A 19895-nucleotide genomic window follows, 5' to 3' on the forward strand; every position below is an offset into this window, starting at 1 on the left:
GCATGCCCTTCAGGTGCATGACTTTAATATACAAGGCATATATATCAGAGATATCAGGATGTTTCATATTTTTTGGCGCGCCCTTCGGGCGCCATACTTTCAGAGATATCTTGATGTTTGCTAAGTGAAAGTGTACCATTATGAAATCTGCATTTCATATGAAAAGGATGACAAATTCCTGATACTTTTCTGTTCTCTCTGTGAGAATTCAGTATGAGAAAGCAACATGCACAAATATTTCACAATATATATTTGATACAGTGACTTATTTTAGAGATAGAAAAATGACAAGATATCTTTCCTTCTCATTGATGCCATTATTTTCCTTTGTTTCATAGGTTTTCTGTAGAAAGATGCTTTTTTATGAACAAAATAACAGTTAAAAAAGGCAGTTTTTGTCATTATTAGCTGTGCTTTTATGGTTTCAATGTTACACAGAAAAGGTCCTCTCAGACAATGTACACATCAGATTTGGCTAAAAAAGCTCTCTATGGCTCCTCAGTAGATTTAATTGGATGGTTGGCAAGTCTTAACACCCATCAAAGTTTTGATTCACTGCTTTTTCCTCTTTGATATTAATGATTGACATCCATTTCTGTACAACAGTTCAGGACATCTGGTTAAGCAGAGAAAGTGTGAAATACATTCACAGCTCATTCAAAATACAGCTCATTCAAAATGTACTGTATTTAAACTTTAAGATTGACACTTTGAAATTCCTATCTTACAACTGACATGTCAACAATTTCACTAAAACATAGAATGACTATTTAAATATAAATATATGTAAAATGTAAAATATAATTATATATATATATATATATATTATATATATATATATATATATATATATATATATATATATATATATATATATAATTTATGTCCATCTTTTGTTTTACCTTTGTCGCGCCCGGGGGGGGGGGGTCACCCTGTTTTAGAAATTTGGAATAGGGGGGGGGGTCACCCTGTTTTCAAAATTTGGAATAGGGGGGGTCAGCCACTTTTTGACGTCGGCAAAAAATAATCCACCGCCCCCCCCCCCCAGGCTGAAGAAACTGACCAGTCCCTTAGCCCACACGAGCACGAACCACGTTCGGGTCCAAATTTGCAAAGCAGGGGCCAGCCCTATTCCCTTTATGCAAAAGTATACGTATACAGTATACATAAGTCATGCTACAAGACGTTTTGTGCTTGCACAATCTGTGTTTTTAAAAGTAACTTTTAAGTTTAGTAAGTTTTGTTTCTCTTTTTTCGTAAATGGTTCAGTGTGGCGGAGGAGACTTTCTACAATTTCAACAGCGGGCCAATGCAACCACAACACACCTCAAAGAGATGACCCGTGTCTGCGGGGTCACTGATAATCACGTCAAGGTCAAAGGTCGCCTGGACATGACCTGGAACACAAAGTGTGGAATAAACCAGGAGGAAGGAACCGCACCTGCGCAGATGTCTTCTAAGAAGAGATCTCCTTTAGAAGTTCTCGTTGGCCAAATGCTGCGAGAAGACGACGTGGAGCGAGAACAATGCTATGACCGTAAGTGCAGCTAATAACCCTTTCCTTTTGAGCAGTTAGATTTTTAAAGCACAAAGGTACAAACTTTAAAAAATAGTTTCATTATTTTTTTTCCATAAAAACAACAGATTTCTGTTTTTTCCTTTCTAAGTTATGTTGCAATGAAAAGTACCACACGAGTGTTTGGCCCAGGCGCATTCAGATAATTTCGTAGTGTGATAAAAAAATTAACAATAAAAATTCTCGTTTATATTTTGGGACTGCGTGCAATGGCGAGAATTGGCGAGATCAGATAATGTGCTTGGATAGCGCTGAACACGGCCATATCTCGTCCATCGTCATATAATGTATTATATTATAGCTTTGTCAACACCAGTGAATTTTATGACGTCATCCCCCAGATTATTACTGTTAATGTATCCGATTATCCCAATTTTGGCCCCAAAGATGTTTTCTACATCTTAATATTCACTGGCATCGCCAAAATCTATAAAATAATAGCAATAATGTACCCCTTCCCGGCCCATAATGAACTCAAGCAAACTTTCACTCCATAATGTACTTGGCTTCGCCTCGTACATTATGTTGTGCAAAGTTTGCTTTCATCTATTATTGGCCGGGAGGGGTGCATTATTGATTAATTATCTGATCCTACTGATAAGCGTTAATTCATGAAGTTTGTATTTCTGTGGCACAAACCCGCGTAAAATGTGGGGTGTTCGAAAAACAAAGTCTTGTCCACTGCAGACTGATAAAAGAGCAAGATCCTAGGTCGGCACTTTGTTCAGTGAAGTCCAAGAAATGTAAAGTTTAATTGGGGATTAGTAGTTTGTAGCTGTGTGTCATTTAATCGAAATATCAACTCGCTGCAGTGTGTCTATAATTTCGGAGAGTGTCTTTCCTCTTTTTAATGACGTCACTCTGGACGCAGTGTGTGTGAGATGCAGACGTTGACTGTCGCTCGATATTGAAACAAACTCGTGCAACGTCATTCAATCAGCACCAAGATTATCTGATGCTGTCGGGAAGAAAGATAAGCTGTTCTTGTTTTGAAGAACGTTAAAAGGTGCGAGACTCTCAAACAGAAAAAAATATCCCTTTTTCGTAATTTGCACAGAAAGTTCAACATGAGAGTTCTTTCCGCTCTAGTTATCAATCTCCATTAAGAAACCTGCTTTATGAAAAAATTAGACAATTTCTGTTACGGATGGAGCATGTTTTGTCGTTTCTGAGTGTTTTGCTTTGGAATGGAGGACTGTGGGGGCGCGCTTCGGAATCGAGGAAGAATTTTACTACTCGTCCCTGGTTCTTTCTGTTATCAAACTGATTTATTTTATCCATTTTAAAAACATAAATTTAATACTGCAAAACTTTCGGCGCAGGGAAAGTCAAAATCTCCCTAATATTGATTGATTGATTAATAAATCTCTGTTCGACAGTGCTTGTTTGCAACGGCGACGGTTGAATGGGCACTATTTCGCAATTTGTGTGACAACTTTTCGTCAAGGAAGCGTATTTGCAGCCTCAAAGATTATGGAAACATGAAGGGACAACACGGATTTACAAAGAATCTTACGACATCAGCACTCATTACAAAACAAAATAACACCACATAATTGAGCATATCTTCCCGTGTGTATCTGTAAAGTACATGCTCAACTTCACTTTCGAAAAAAGTAGAACTCCACGACCCTCTGGGTACAATTGGAGGTGGAATATTGTCAAGATAATTACGTTTGGCGACAACGTCCGACTCACAATCCCCTTTTTAAAGTTATTTTTTTCTTTCTTTTACTTTTTCCTCTTTTCTGCTTTACAATGAGGACCATGTATGTTCACGAAGCAGGTCACATTGCCAGAATCTGATGGTTGATCTCTATACTTCCCATTTTGGAAAGTACAGCTACCATTCTTTGCGGCAACCTTAGTCTGAATATACACAGGGAGTTCTAAGTCTATTAAGTGAATTATCGCTTGTTTCTAAAATTGTCTGACCGGAAAAGCCCTTGGCACATGCGTAACGAATCGGGAAAATGTCATGTTACCGTGACAACTATACGCAGCTGTGCATAATACAAACGTAGGCCGTTCCCGCATGCCTGAAGTGCGCCTACGCTTTTTGTGTGTAAAAAGCAGAGTGGCGTGTTTTCTTCTTGTCTTGTCCTTGAAACCTTGAAACCTTGACACTGAACTAATCGGCTCTGTGTGCATGGTTTTCAAGTTGATCATACTGTATGAGCATGGCATTTCACTTCGATTTTGTTTCATTTTTACATGTTAACTCAATATCGTCCAAACGATTACGTTGAATGTTTTGATAATGTCGCTGCACCGTGACTAAATTTACAAAAATGAACTTATGATTTGAAAATTAAGGGCAAAAAGGCTCAAAATAAAATCTGTGTGATCAGATAAAAATATACAGCCATTGTCCATCACATCCAAAGCAATTATCCCATTTCTCCAACGCCTTGTCTACTCCGTGTAATTCCCACTCCGCCTCTTCAAAATGTTGTCTCTTCCTATATGCCATTTTCAGATCAGATATCCAACAAACCTACCTCTAAGGTTTCATTTCATGATTGTCCCTTATTATTTCCAAATTAAACCCACTGTACACTTCTAGCATCCTTTGATCCATCCATCAGTACATCCACCCACCGATCTATTTATCCTTCATTCTTTCCTTCCATGTATCGGGCATTTCTCTATGCTCTTCGCTGACGCCTAACCTTTGCCCCATCAAGCAAGCCGGTCCGTGTCTGTCTGTCTGTCTGTCTGTCTGTCTGTCTGTCTGTCTGTCTGTCTGTCTGTCTGTCTGTCTGTCTCTCATTCTCTCTCTCTCTCTCCCCCTCTCTCTCTCTCTCTCTCTCTCTCTCTCTCTCTCTCTCTCTCTCTCTCTCTCTCTCTCTCTCTCTCTCTCTCTCTCTCTCTCTCTCTCTCTCTCTCTCTCTCTCTCTCTCTCTCTCTCTCTCCCCAGATCGAATTGTCCCTTCCTGGGTCCTCCTTCAAATACACTCCTCGTCTTCCAAGAGTTGATATTACAATCAGATTTCAAATCTTACTTTCCAGAAGCAGATCTCAGTGTTACTCTGACCTGTTACTACGCTGTTGTTCGATTGGTTTCTAGCGGTAACTATGACAACGAGGTCACATTGGAGTATAATAGAATTCCCATCGATCCTACTTGTTCGGCTGACCAGTGGTAAAACAGTCAGGTAAGGTTTCCTGTCTCTTCTTAAACACTGCTGGACTCTACTCTCTTGTCTCATTCAGGAAAATGATGATAAATGGATCGATGTTGTGTCTTTTACGAAGGAGAGTTCTATTTTCTCTGCTACGCATGATAGTCGGCAAGGAAAATGAAAAGGTTACGCATCGTATCCATTGTTACTTGCTTGCTAGTGGTGTTGATTCCAGTTTTTCGGCCTAATCGAAATATGTAAGAGGGGGATGATAATGGTGATGATGATTTAGATTATTTAGATGATTTAGATGTGATGATGATGATAATGATGATGATGATAATGATGATGACGCATGATCATTACATAGTAAATCATGTGTTTTAACCACACTACTATCGCCGGCTTTCATTGTAAACTATTTAAGAGCGAATTTTTTTTCAGAAATTAATATATCACAATCTATGGGCGGCTAGTAGCACGTAAAAGTAAAATATTATCATTTTCTTTAACAATTTCATATGTTGTACGGTACAGTGAGTGGACAAGAAAGTTGATGTGAGGAAGTATTGTTCAGGTCTTATTTTTTGAGATACATCGTGTAGCAGTATACGCTGTGCCCGTCGATTTTGTGCTGTTCACCGGCCTCCTTTATGACAAATTGCGGTCTCCCCACACCCACGACTTGTTGGTCATTGAGACCGTTGCGTTTCTTTGCAAGTAAATTGTTTAATTGATGAAGAAAAATTTGTGTTGCTGACCACACAATAAAGGCATGCAGTAATACATTTATCAATAGCGCTGAGAAAAGCTGCCGATTCAGTATTTTTTTACGGATTCTGTTCAACAGAGGAGAAAAGTCTTTCCACTTAACCTGACCAGTGTCATGTTGGTCAAAATAGTATTTTCATTAAACTGTCAATAAAGCAAGTCTGGAAGAATGGAACCCTTTTCCATCATAATTTTTTTTTCTCTTTCAGCTGACAAACTTGTGTCATCGGTACTGTGTTGAATTGCACATACCACGTGACCCAGCCGAAGAAACTCCCCGAGATTCACCGAGACTGGCCATTCGGACAGCCAGACGACGCCACATTTCATTAAATAACTTGGAAATCGAAAATACAAAAATATTTATCGCATGTTTTGATCAAATCAGAAATCTTATATGAGTTAATTTATTATAACATATTTTACGGATGCTCTTGCAAATTTAAAGAAATTCATTTTAAATCAACAGTATTCAGTTTAACAGTATTACCCTTGTCTTTCCGAGAAGTTTGAGCACCACGAAGAGACGAACGTTCTGATTGGTGTTTTACAATTACAGCCGGAGCACCATGAAGAGACGAACGTTTTAATTGGTGCTTCATTATTTCATATCGAACGTATTATGTTACATATCACGTGACAACAATATTTCGCATTTAATGATTACGCAGCACGGCACAGAATCCCCCTGTACTCACGGGGCATACATTTATCACCTTGCGGAATGGTGTGATATTTTACAGGCTAGCAAAACGACAACTCTTTGCATGATACGCCTCAAGCATATGCATATTCATAAAATATCAAAAATGAATTTCATCTAGGAGAGAAAACGGTAAAATTTGATTGTAAGATACCTTGTCGCAGAAAGCAATGAAATGCTCAAAATTATACTTCGCTTCTTTACGTTGTCTTGTCACTGTCGCTACTGTAACAGTATATATAAAGAAACCTTCTTGCCAAAGAAATATTCTTGCCAAAACAGTGGCCAGCATTGTTTTGTAAATCCGCCAAAGTTTCGATAAAATACTATCATGGCGTAGACATCGAATATATCTGCAGATAATTGACGATAATTAGAGCGAAAACATCCCCTTTGGAAAATTTGAAACTACAATATCGGATATTTCGTGTACTATCATCCTTGAATTTTGATAAAGCGCCCTCGGATACTTTCTGAAATGCACACTTTTCATATTCGACACAAGGATATCTAATCGAATGAAATAGCCAAAATAATGCTTTATAGAATTTTGCCCCGAGTACCTGAAAACATCTTTCGACCCCGTAACTGTATACATTTCCAATATTTATTTCATCACAAACATGGCTTCGATGTATCATAAATATATGAACGAATATTTTATTTCAAACGACAACACCTCGGATATTTGACGCCGCCAGTGATATTTGACAAAATACCACAAATGCATCTTGTATTACAAAACTAACCTACAGTATTATATCAAATGCATTCAGCATAGTGAATACGTTAGTCTAATTGATTTGATACGAGCCTGCTTCAATGAAAAGGTGTTAATGCTGACCTGAGCAATAATATGGCCAGATTTTTCGTCGGCAGGTTATCTCACTTTCGTTTAGTACATCTTGATTAGCCAACCAAATTGAAAGTCTTCTGTAGCTGCCATTGAACTACACGACTAGTAATGTAGCTCATTTCTCATATGATTTTTACGAAAACATCAAGTTTGTGTTTGAATTTCGACATTCTGTCTTATCATTTAGTTTAATGCAATGAATTTCTGTTTACGCTGTCTCTCCACTATTTAACTTGAATACACAGCACACATATGTTCTGTTGTGTTATTAAAATGCTGCAGTTACACAAGAATTCGACAAATTACTGTCAAGATTTTCATTTAATTTGCTGTAAGATAGGCTTGAAACTCGTCACGTCAAAATTACCGGTCAACTTTTCATTAGTTGTCAGTTCAGCCGACACTCATCATGTATCCTCTCACGTCGTAATTGCAAATCCTGTTTTACGTTGCTCACCAATAGATATAGAAGTTCGCTTACCTCTAGAATCTCATTCGCTGCTAGGAAAAAAGATAAGAATAGCATCTGTTGTCAAGGTATATAGTTACTCTTGGAGCAACACAACTTATTTTTGTTTGGGCGACAGGCCGTGGCTGACACCAATCTGTCAACGATTGAAATTATCAAGTCTTTTCAAAATGTAATCTTTCAAGCATTTATCGGATTAAAAATGACGAATAAAGCAACCAAGACTTTATGAAAGCGCTTTAAGTCATATGTCTGTACTTTTGTCTTTATTTTGGATGTCTGTGTGTCTTTATAGTTGGCTGTCTGTGTGTCTGCGTCTGTCTGTGTTTGTCCACTTTAAAAAAGGCTACATTTTAGGCGCTACTTGCGCGCCTGATGTCAAATTCATGTTGCGAGAAATTCTGTCGTAACTGTCATTTTATTAAAACGTTCTCAGAAGATAAAGGCAAACATTATGAAAAGGCCTGTGAAATGGACAGGCTGGCTACTTGAGAGCAAAACTCAGTGCTAGACAATGTCTTTCTTGCAAAACATAAATTTGCTGACTCAGCAGCTTTCAACAGCTCACGACTTTGTGTAACGGCAATCGATACGTAAACGATCTCGAAATTTTGCGTTTATATGTTTGAACGTCATTTGCAGGTGAATGTTTTGGGTATCCGTTTACGGTAGTGCACCCTCCGAGACTGAAAAACTTCATTTATTTTATCCAAAACTATAAGGAAACTTTCATAGTATAACTAAACCTTGGTATAAAAGGCAGGGGTTACCATGCAAATGTTGGTACCAGACAAACAATTTACCAATAGTCAAAGTCCAATGAACGCAATCCGTCTGTTGACTCTATGGGAAAATAATAGTTTCGATTTTCAAAAAAACAAAGACGCGAAAGCTACAAAAATGAGCCCCAACAAGCGATAGTCCAGTAAAAGCATTGTAGAAATTTGAGAGTCAGAAAATCTTTCAGCAAGGCGTATCCTACCTTAACGGGAATGACAACATTTTAATGCTAGTCAGCTGCCTGCTTCATTGAACGTGAAATTGTCAGGTAATGTGAGCCACATAAGTGACGGTCAAGATGTCTTCCTAATGCCGTGCATTACAGTGAAATTGAATTGAAAATGATATCCTGTCCCCGCAATTCAGATTTTTAATTCTGATAGATCAGACATCTCAACAGACTAAAATTGTATCCTGCTCCCCGCCAGCCCAAAGTGGACATCGCCAGTTGCTATATTACCACTGCGAAATTTACGATGCTGATAGGCGCCACCAACGGCTACTGGGCAAACAGCAACCAGTCAGCATCTGCATACTTTAACACTAACAATTGGAAGTTCAGAAAGAACTGATTACCTGGATAACCTCTCTCCCGTTTACCCTGCTGTCGTCTTTACTTCTTTCACTGTCTGTGTCTCTGTCTGTCTATCGGTTTACTACTCTCTATCTGTCTGACTCTTTCTCTCGGTCTCTGTGGCACTCGCCCCTTCTCTTTATTTGTATCTCTCACCGTCTGTCCATGTGTCAGTCTCTTTGTTGTTGTTTCTGTTCTGTCATCCTGTCTGTCTGTCTGTCTGTCTGTCTGTCTGTCTGTCTGTCTGTCTGTCTGTCTCTCTCTCTCTCTCTCTCTCTCTCTCTCTCTCTCTCTCTCTCTCTCTCTCTCTCTCTCTCTCTCTCTCTCTCTCTCTCTCTCTCTCTCTCTCTCTCTCTCTCTCTGCAGTTCATTTTGATGTCAAGACAACGACATCATCGATGATTTAGTAACTCCTAGTGATGATTTTAGAAACACCCGTCACTAACCATACACAACAGAAAAGGCATAAAACTTTTTCATAAAGTGCGCCCCTAACGGTGATATATTATTCTCTCCAATATTTGATGTTACTCAAGGCGTGTTTATTTGCGGTCTAAAACCCGACACTTGTACGAACAGTATATTTGTCAGTGTTCATATAATATCTCAAAATTTGTGACAGAACTAACGCCTCTACGACTGTATAAATTCCCTGTGATAATAAACCTAATGCGCTGAACTATTTTGAACGATTTTCCCACGTCATCGGTTGCAGCTTTCGCTGTGGGCTGGTCGTTTGACCTTCAACAAGCCATGTGAAAGTCAAGCTGGATCCGATTTTCATACGTTGCGTAACCCAGTAGCTAAAAACGAACAGGATGTATTGCATTGAATGACCACTGAGCTCGTGTTATGGAAGTTCATTTGTGAACATGACAATGGGCTACCGTATCCTGGTGGTGGGGCGGGAGGGGGGGGGGGGCAGGGTATAGTCGCTGAAATTCACTTGTCTCTAATCAACGTTGATGATGTTGATCTAGAGTCAAGGAAAGCGTGTGAAAACATATTTTTTATTTCCTTTTCGAAGTGTGTTATCCCTCTGAGTCTGAGCCCTGCAAACACGACAATGCATGATGTTATATGTTGACCAGTGAATATGAGTCTAGATAAAAATTCGGTTATCAACAATAACATTGAATATCGCCCTCATACAGCCAGTGTTCACAACTTGAACACAAGTAATCTCAACATCATTCGGAAGTAGAACAAGAAATTGTATTAGACTCGGGGAAGTACAATTACAGCTGATAGCGTTTTCGATTTTACTAGTCGAAAATTACATGTGAGAGCAACTTTCCTATTATAGTCCCCGCTTTCTTTACATTCAACGTGAGAGTGTATCATTCGGAAACATTCCACCCTTGCTACATTCTGTGTCGTCCACGAGCGATCAACTTCTCTGCGAAAAGATGACGGTGAAACCTAAGGTAGAATGCGCCTCGAGGACGGATATTCCGACTCTGAAATTTTAAAAATACTGTCACTTTAATTTGAAGAGTTTGGAGTTATCACAGTCATGTTTCTGTGAAAATCGAAAATTTTAGTTTTCCCACAGAGTCAACAAAGCGATGACGGCCATTTTGGTGTCAAATGTCGGTATATTTGGATAATTTCTTTCTGTATTGCTATAATTTGCTCTGTAAATCCCTGATTTTATCCTTTCGTTTAAAAGAGAATGGTCTTATGTTTCATTGTGAAAAAAACTGTGTAAAAGTTTACGTCTTTCGGTTTTTCTTGCTCAAGTTACCTTAAGGTAGTATTCGCCTCGAAAATGAAGATTTAAACTTTTTCTCAAACTTTCCTCAAGGAATCTTACAGCTATCCTCTTTCAAAATCAAGAATAAAAATCTGGGTTCACCGTGCAAACTATGGTACTAGAGAAAGAAATTACCAAAGATTTACCGATATCTGAAATTCAAAATGGCGGCCATCCCTGTGTTAACTTCATGGAGAACAATAAAGTTTTCTATTTTCGAAAAACTAAGAAGGGGAAAGTTTTTTTTTACACTACGAACTTTAAGAGGAACCCCCACAATTGCTAGATCAGAAAAGAATTGTGAAAGTTTGAGAGCCCCCCGAGGCGCATTCTACCTTAATGAGTAAGTTAATTGAGAACAGCACTCAGTCATTGACGATAGGGGAAAACATACAACGTGTATTGTCGTTGAAGCCCAGCTCTATGGAAATGCAAGGATCATTAGGTCACGTGACAAACATAGGTACGCATATACCCAGGCCTTTGCAAGGCAATTTGAACAATGAAGATTAAGAAAAATTGAAACACAAAAACACGGGCAGTGAGTGACACACAAAATATTGATAACAGTGGCGGTCTTGCCACAAATCTGGGTCATAGATCTAGGTCAACGACAAACTTATAATAATGTTAGGTATCAGAAAGACTTTGTGTCTCTGCAGTTACAGACTTGACCAAGGACGCCGTGACAAGGGCGACTTTTGACCATGAGGGCGAAATAATAGGCAAGTAATGTTGAATAGTGGGCTTGACCGCAGGTGATTTGGTTCTTTTTTTCAGATACGTCTTAATCAATGGTAAATGGATGGATCTCCTAGGTGTTGTCGATGACAAATACGAGCATGTGTCGGAATAAATTGACTTTTTTTTCTCAGGGTTACAACGCAACGGGCGCCCTGTCATAATAATGTTCCGTAACTTTTTGTAGCATATTCGTATTCGTATTTGATCACTCTTCTCACACATTTGTCTTTGGACAGACACACGAAGAACAACAGTCATCAACCCTCCTATTGAAGGAATTGAATGCAAGTACCTCTTTACGACAAGGAGAAGCTATTGGGGGCACACCGATGTTTTAGGCCTTGAATTTGGCAAATTGTCCCCGCTGAATATCTCCACAGCGGTAGACATATTTCAATTTTGTTATTACCGTTAAGTTTCCAAAATATTTTGTAAACTCAAGTCCGTGTGATATGATAAAATGCGTAAAAAAGACCAACAAATGTTGATTTCGCCTAGCACCGCAGAGGGCGTTGTGCTAAAATTCTGTGAAAAATCCGCGGCTTCAGCAAAGAGCAAAGCTTGACCCTCTGCCCACCTGAATTTTTCATGTCAACGGGATACCGTGTTTTTCGTTGTTTTCTCTCGGAAGTTCAAATTAAGATTAAACCTCATACTGTGCAGATATAAATATGGATTGCTTGGTCTAAACTAGCTCCAGTCAGTCACAATATTATTATTTGCCGATAGTGCGTTCCGCCAGCGATTAATCATAAACTCCACGCGTGACTGACGAGGTGAAAATCCTGTCTGACCCACAGCTTAGAGACGAATAATAAGATATTCTTGCAGGGGTGAACGTCCCCCTTGACCCTTCACGAAACAATATGGCTGAGTTCGTCGCGACCTTTGCGTGATAAAATGACGTAATCAGCCCTTAGCTCCAGATTCTCTTTTTATAGCGAGCATTCACACGCTGTACGCTGATTGGCTCATTGTCTTCATCTTCACAAACAGGCCAGAACTTGGGTTGCTGGACGCAAATGAAGTGCTGGTTTAACGCCTCCAAGTTCAATGATCTCTTTCTCTGACCTTGCCAGATTTGGGAAAACTCGCTACAGGTCCCAGACAATCAGAATTCCATACGCGCGTAAACATCCAATGATAAATTTTGCAGTCATCTCACTAATACTTAAACAGTTTTCCATTCGTCACCTCACTACAAATTATAAAAAATGACATTTTGTCTGCCAATTACATCATGGCTCTGAACAATATCTGTGTCACATTGTCTGATTCAACTGAAGCACTTTGACAGACATATCGATCTTCTTAGCCTGAAAAATCACTCAACTTTTTTGACCTCATGATATTTTGACTTGCGCTTTGATAAATCATGATTTTTCTGTCCTAAAGAGCGTGACAGAAATGTTTGCGGCTTCAGGTACTGCTATGCCAAACAAAGTTGATATTGTTATGTAGGTGTATGTTATCAAAACGCAAGAAAACTTTCAATGTCATTTCGTCCTTGCAAACATTGCATTGTATAAATTACTTGCAAATGAACAGGCAGAGTTTCAATACCCATGCCATGCGGGGCTCGCGCTATTGAAAATATCTGTTGTGCCACATCGGTTATAAAAAGAAAAACAGATCCAATAGGTGAAGGTAAAATATGAAAGTCAGCAATTGCGTAAGGCGCAGCTTCAGTTGCTTGTGTCGGGCTGAATTGACTTACAGAGAGAGAGAGAGAGAGAGAGAGAGAGAGAGAGAGAGAGAGAGAGAGATGTAAAAGAACCGTTCCCCAACGACTGATGAAAAGTTTGGAACCCAAACTTCATAAAGTTTGTGTGAAGCCTCTTTTTGCCGTGTCTACCCTATAGACTACCAACACCTTGATAACACGACAGACGTTTTGTAGAAGCCATTATAACCCCTAAAAGTATTGATCTACTGTGACCGATTTTATTGTGCATACTACAGCTTCTCAGTTCTCGAATGTTGATACATGCAGCCCGGTGGATTTGATCAAATATTTCAAAGTCATTTCATGTATTGTAGAATTCACACATAAGATATCAAACAGTGGCAATGCAGTATCTGCATACTTAGTGTGTTGCGTTGCAGACGATAAAAAGTCGACCTGTCTGAAGGCGGGAAACAATGTTTGCAATCTCCCTTGGGTTTGATTCATGGTCGCATGCACACGGAACCTTAACTAAATCTAAAAGTTTGGTCGCTGAAAACTGTCTACAGTCGCACGCCACGTGACAACGTTGATCACGTGTGGGCAGAATTGTGTTGAGGTAATGAGTTCAGCAGACGATAGATAAATACAAGGTGACACGGACGTATATTCATTCTCACAAGCATTTAAGATAAAAGTCCGTAGTTACAAAACACTGCAAACGTGGAATGATAACACACACAACAAACTCTCTCGTTTTCAAATAGCTCCGTGTAGAATTTCGTCATCTTTTCTTGTTCAAACATTTCATGCAATGCCGTGGACTATGGCCATCGCTAGCGATCTTTCTTACCGAATTTGCATCTTCTTAAAAGTATATTTCTAGTGAAGTGTTAACCGAAAGGTACGCTATGACTTTCTATCTTTGTGTGGCAAGAGAACTAGAAATGTAATATGCGCCTCAGAGGCCGATATTCGGACTCGCAAAGTTTTATAATGCTTTTCAAATCTACCTCTTGTCTGGACGTATTTTGAATCGAAGTTCTTCGAGTGAGTGAAGTTTTCATCATCTAATTTTTTTGTGAAAATCAAAAGCTTAATTTTTTCCATAGAGTGAACACAGGGACAGAGGCCATTTTGAATTTCAAACATCGGTAAATTTAAAATCATTTTAGGCTGTTTCTCTGGTACTAAAATTTACAAGATGACCCACAGTTTTATTCATCATTCATCATTTTGAAAGAGAATATGGTTTAATGTTTCCTTTGGGAAAGCAGCCTTGAAGAAAGGTTTAAGTCGAGGTGGGTTCTTCCATAGTATATAATGTCACCGCAATCAAATTCACAAATCTACCGAAACATGCACTGCGCCAGCTGGCGAGCTGGTCTTTCCAAATTCGCGTTCGAAAGTATGCAGAGGAATGTTTTTGCTGCTGTAACGTAGAAAGATATATCTTCTCAACAGATACATGTTGTATCTTATAATACCTTAAGAGTTTGTATGTGTGTATATCATATACATAGTATACATATGTAATATATATATATATATATATATATATATATATATATAATCTCAGATATTAGAATTACAATAAAGTCTTGGATGCAATGTCGCATATAAGACATTATAAAACACCATAGGATAACATAAAGCCACAAAATTTTGAAAATACAAGTACTGCAAGTAAAGGAATTTTTGTTATTACTAGTGCATATAAAGCTAAAATAAAGCTCTGCTTTTGGCATATATATATATATATATATATATATATATATATATATATATATATATATATATATATATATATATATATATATATATATTACAGTGCTCGATGCTAAAGCAGAGCGTTATAAAAAATAACACAAATTACTTTAAACATGAAGTAATTTGTAACAGATGTCATTTGTACTTGAAGTAATTTGTGTTTATATATATATATATATATATATATGTGTGTGTGTGTATAGTTACAATATTCTACTTTCTGTGTTGTTGTTTTTATATATATATATATATATATATATATATATATATATATATAAAGTAATTTACATATTTATAGCTAATAATGTTATTACAAAATTTTCCTTTCTGCTATCTTGTGGTTTGATATTTTCTCAAAATTGTGATGTTACGTCACGTTTTGGTGTGGTATACCTTGTCGTATTGCGCTCCTTTATGCTTTACTGATCGATGTTATGCTACTATGCTAATGTTGTTTGTCTGCCCGCAATTCGTGTGGATAAACATTTTCTACATGATCCAGTCGACTGTTATCGCATTATCCATTTCACTGAAATTAATTATTAGTAGTACCAGCAGAATGAAAGATCACTATTTGTTATAAAGTGCGATATGTATTTCAAGGTTGCAGTTGTTAAATATTAGCCCTTTGAGTGCTGTAAATTGTTCCCACCAAAATTTTAGTGCAACATTTTAACCAATTTTTATGAATTTTTCTGTAATTTTTTGATAATTTTGGACCAAATGGACATCACGTTTCATTGGGTTCAGTTTTTATCAAACTTTTGACAAAAATCTGAAAAAAAATTGACTGGACTATATTTTCTAAAGGTGACAAAAAACCGACTTTGGCGCTTATAGGGTAACAGGAGAGTCCCCAACACAAAAGGGAGTATATTATGGTTTTGGTTCCACTCCATGTATTTGAGAACACAACAGAAGACAAATACATTACTACAGGATGAAAATAAAAAAAAGCTGATTATAATGACAATGTTGCTTCTCAACATAGACTGGCCAGAGTTGTAGAGACAATGCAAGACAATCAGTTTTGTCTGGCGAAGCCAGAGACAAAACCCCAGACTGCTGCTTTCGGCTGGTTTGTGAGAAGGCAAAGTTTAGATAACGATGGGGTTTTCAAACAAAAAAAGAGCGATTCTGGAATGCAAGACAATCGTGGAGGCCAGGTTCTTTTGAAAATGACCTTCACAGTTCGTTGGGTCTCTTTGGTAGATTTTTAATCCTGTGCTGGTTTTGCTCTCAGCGTCTATTCATAACACGACCTCTAAAGACGCTAAAAGCCCGATGAAATTGAAAACACTTGTTTTCCCCCGCCAAGTTTTTCTTTCGAGCGAAACCATTTTCTTTCGCGAGGTGACCTTAGAGCTCAGTCTTTGGGCAGAGTTATGACCGAGGTTCGCCCTGTTCTGTCTCCATGTGGATTTTCTTCGCTGTTGCGGCGCCCTTGTTTCACATTTAAGGTATTACGTACCTCGAAAGTGAAAGAATGTAGCATTTGGTCAAACTTTCCTCAGTGAAACTTTCAACCATTCTCTTTCCAAATGAAGAAGAAAAATCGGGGGTCACCTTGCAAATTTTGGTACTTTAGAAACACATCACCCAATATTTACCGATATTTGAAATTAAAACTGGTCGCCATGCCTGTATTAACTCCATGGAGAAAAATAAAATTTTCAATGTTCAAAAAACTAAGATAGTGAAAGTTTTTTCTTTCTCTAAGGGCTTAAAATTGAACCCAAACAAGTTGTAAATCAGAAAAGAATTGTAAAAGTTCGAGAGTTCTACCTTAAGTCTGGCATCCGACGTAGAGCAAGATATTTCCACCGATAAATATACTCTCTTATGATTAGATTCTTAACTTGTGGATGTTTTGGTGGAAGCACCTAAATTATGTGTTGTCTGCTGTCAACAGAATGAAAACCGAAAGAATTTGACAATTTGTGGAACTGAAGTCACGGTTGTCGAAAATCATTTTGAGATAGCGTGTGGCGTAGGTTAATATACGGCTAGTTTTCAATCGGGTTCTCACAACATACGATGTCCAGTCGCCTAGCGGAGAGGCAACAGACAGAACCGCTCGGCCAAATCCCCACTCTAAAAAGAGTGGTTCAATAGATTAATATTCTTGTTCTAAAAGGCTATTCTGATTAACCAGCTTAAAATGTACCACACAGTCGAATATGCGATCATCACGCACGGACACCATTTACAAATATTACGATAACATCTAACAAGTTTTATTTTCACTTGAATCGCTTTTGACTTCAGCACCCATGGTAGATGCCTCTGTCTCAGACTGGCGTGGAAACCAGTGCATCTGTTTCAAAACGTCTTGAGTGCGCATCCGACATCCAGCCACTTAGAAATAACGTCTTAAGGAACTATAGCAAGTCGAGACACGCATCCGCGACGATTTGTGCCGTGTTTGTTTGCATTGCATAATTTTAAGGTCAAATTTTCAGTCTCTGTAGAAACCTGACAAACGGCATAACCGATGACAAATCTGTCTGCTGGCAAAATGCCATAATTGGTGGCGTAACCCATGCTAGAGTTAACTATTTGTGTCACAAGGACGTTTTGCGACGACAACTTAGTGCTTTAGGCTTATTTATTATAGTTGGTCGCCACACACGACTATAACAAAAATTTTCGGCCACAACTTTAAGTAAATCGGTACACGAACCAAGTATTTACATTCAGTTGTGAACTTGTAGTTTGTTTCGCCTGAAAATTCAACGATCGTTACTTACGAAATAACTGATACAATTTTTCTGCATTACGTTTTGACGGATTTCTAAACCCTGTAGTCAATACAACCTTAGAGACTCACTCATCACTGCGTTACAGGCAGTAATAAACCTGGAACTTTTGACGATTTTTTGCAATTTTTGTTTTTTTAAGTTCCACACTCAAAAGCATGTCGAACACCAACTATTTAGCATGTAAACACAGCGTCTGTAGGTGTAACATACAACCTCATTGCTTACATTTGAACTGAAGTCCGGACCAGAATTCACTTGTCAACATCGACAACGCTGTCTACATGTGTACAGGCTGAGTTGACAAGCTGGATACTGTGTATACTAGCATGCTTTGGGAAGAAGAACACGAAACTTTAGCTTAATAACAAAAATACTGAGAAACTTTTTAAACGTTACAGCTACTGTCACTAGTATATGGTTGTCTGCTACGCAGACGACAGTAAAATCTCTAATCTCACAGAATGACAGATATCAAAAATTCCCTTAATGTAGTTCGCCCCTCGCAAATGAAAGACTCCAACTTTTGCTCGAACTTTAAGAAATGAAACGTTCAATCATCCACTTACCAAATTACGGATAAAAATCAGGGGAGACGCAAATTAACTGACATTTACCATATTTGAAATCAAATGGCCGCCATCCCTGTGTTATCGCCATGGAGGAATATAAAATTTTCGATTTTCGAAAAACCTGGCCGGGAAAAGTTTTTCTTTTTCCAAGAGCTTTAAAACGAACCCCCACAAGTGGTAGATCAGAAAAGAATTGTAGAAAATTGTCTGAATATCTGTCCCCGAGGCACATTCTATCTTAAAGGAACGACTCCGACAGTTGAACCGTTTGATAATATTTTGATTTGTATTTTATCAAACAAATACGTTTTCTTATTCTTACCCCTACAGTGCGTAGACTGTACAACAAAGTAGTCGCTGTGCCCACACGAAGCACTGCGTACAGTATGTAATGCTGTTGTTTACATGTGAATTATAGTCCCGACTAAAATTCAGATTGTCAACAATAACATGGAATATAACAATATACTAGGCTGTGGTAATAAATTTAAGGGGATACATATCAACAAGATTTTGAGAGTGGAACAAGAAGAGGACAAACTACTACAAAAATACAAAATCACGGCTCTCTGACGTTTTCAGCACTAATCAAGGATAGTGCAATTTCTCTTTGAGCAACCTGTATCGACAGTTACGTCATTGGTCACATAATCGCTAATATTCCTCGTAGGGAATATCTAAACTGTGTTTGAGTTATTTTGCTTTCGTTCGACATGGCTTCAAAGCTCGACCAACTGATATGACAGCAAATGTAGAATATTGTGTCTATAAGTAAGTGGTTTGTTGACGTTGAGAGGAATACTGTTGATTCAGGAAACTGACAGCCAAACGCTGCAAGTATACACCTATATAAATAGATTATGCAAAGATTGACCTCATTCTTTGTTACAAAAAGAAAGGGTGGAAGTTTTATGAACTCTCGAGACAGCATGATTGATCTTCGATGCACAGAATTCTGGGATTTCTTTGCGAGGATGGAGGGTATGCGATTTTTGTCAAACCAAATATTGCACAGTAACAGTTAGATCTTAAACTGAAAGGTAAGACGTTGATTAAAAACAAGCGATTTTATGTGAAAATCATTTTTGAAGCCAATTCGATTTCAAACGGCGCCATCGAAGTGCGCTGTTGTATTTTGCATTAGTTCCCCACTGGTGTGACTGAACTCAGAATTAGCGTTCATTTGTATCATAAGTTAAATTACTCAAAACTGAACTGTCGTTTGGTTATTTGTATTTGCCCCCAGTTAACGCAGACTATGAAAAGCCCGCCAACTCCGCAGACGACACTTGGAGTTGTCTGCATGCAACGCATGTACTTGTATTATGATGAAGGTAAAAGTTGAAGGTTGGAATTTGTCAACCGTCAACATGACCATATCAAGTGTTGCCTCTTGGGAGTAGACATTGAACGCTCACCGTGTTCGGTTTTCTCAGTTGCGTTAGTTTTTCATCCGAAAACATTCTAGATCGAAGAGGGAATATATCATAAATAGAACAAAGATTTCCAGAATACTGTAATGTAAGTGAAGGGGTTTCAGTAAAATTTACAATGTACATCCATGGTCAGTGACATTGCCACGTCGACAGTGCGTGTTTAAAGAAAAAGAATATGTGAGGGTGCAAGTTCATTGGCTTACACAAACAAGGCCGACAGGACAAACAGACAATGAACAAGAACAATATGATCCCTAGAAACAGACCAGCGATGGAGAGAACATTAGAGAGAGACATAAGACATGAATCACGTGACATAGAGACAAGTGATACGCTCG

The 19895-nt window shown here is 38.3% G+C and overlaps 1 protein-coding gene across 1 annotated transcript in view; it reads left to right on the top strand.

Annotated features, from left to right (window-relative positions):
• The window catches only part of LOC139128118 (corticotropin-releasing factor-binding protein-like), a 52314-nt gene extending 44567 nt beyond the window's left edge, over positions 1-7747 (top strand). Inside the window, exons 6-8 of the mRNA XM_070693958.1 lie at positions 1270-1537; positions 4589-4734; positions 5682-7747. Coding sequence (XP_070550059.1) covers positions 1270-1537; positions 4589-4725 — 405 coding nt within the window. The 3' untranslated portion in view covers positions 4726-4734; positions 5682-7747. The remainder of the gene's footprint in view (positions 1-1269; positions 1538-4588; positions 4735-5681) is intronic.
• Positions 7748-19895: the final 12148 nt, after the last annotated feature.

This window comes from Ptychodera flava, unplaced genomic scaffold (assembly GCF_041260155.1).
Source record: "Ptychodera flava strain L36383 unplaced genomic scaffold, AS_Pfla_20210202 Scaffold_44__1_contigs__length_1314385_pilon, whole genome shotgun sequence".
Taxonomy (NCBI): domain Eukaryota; kingdom Metazoa; phylum Hemichordata; class Enteropneusta; family Ptychoderidae; genus Ptychodera; species Ptychodera flava.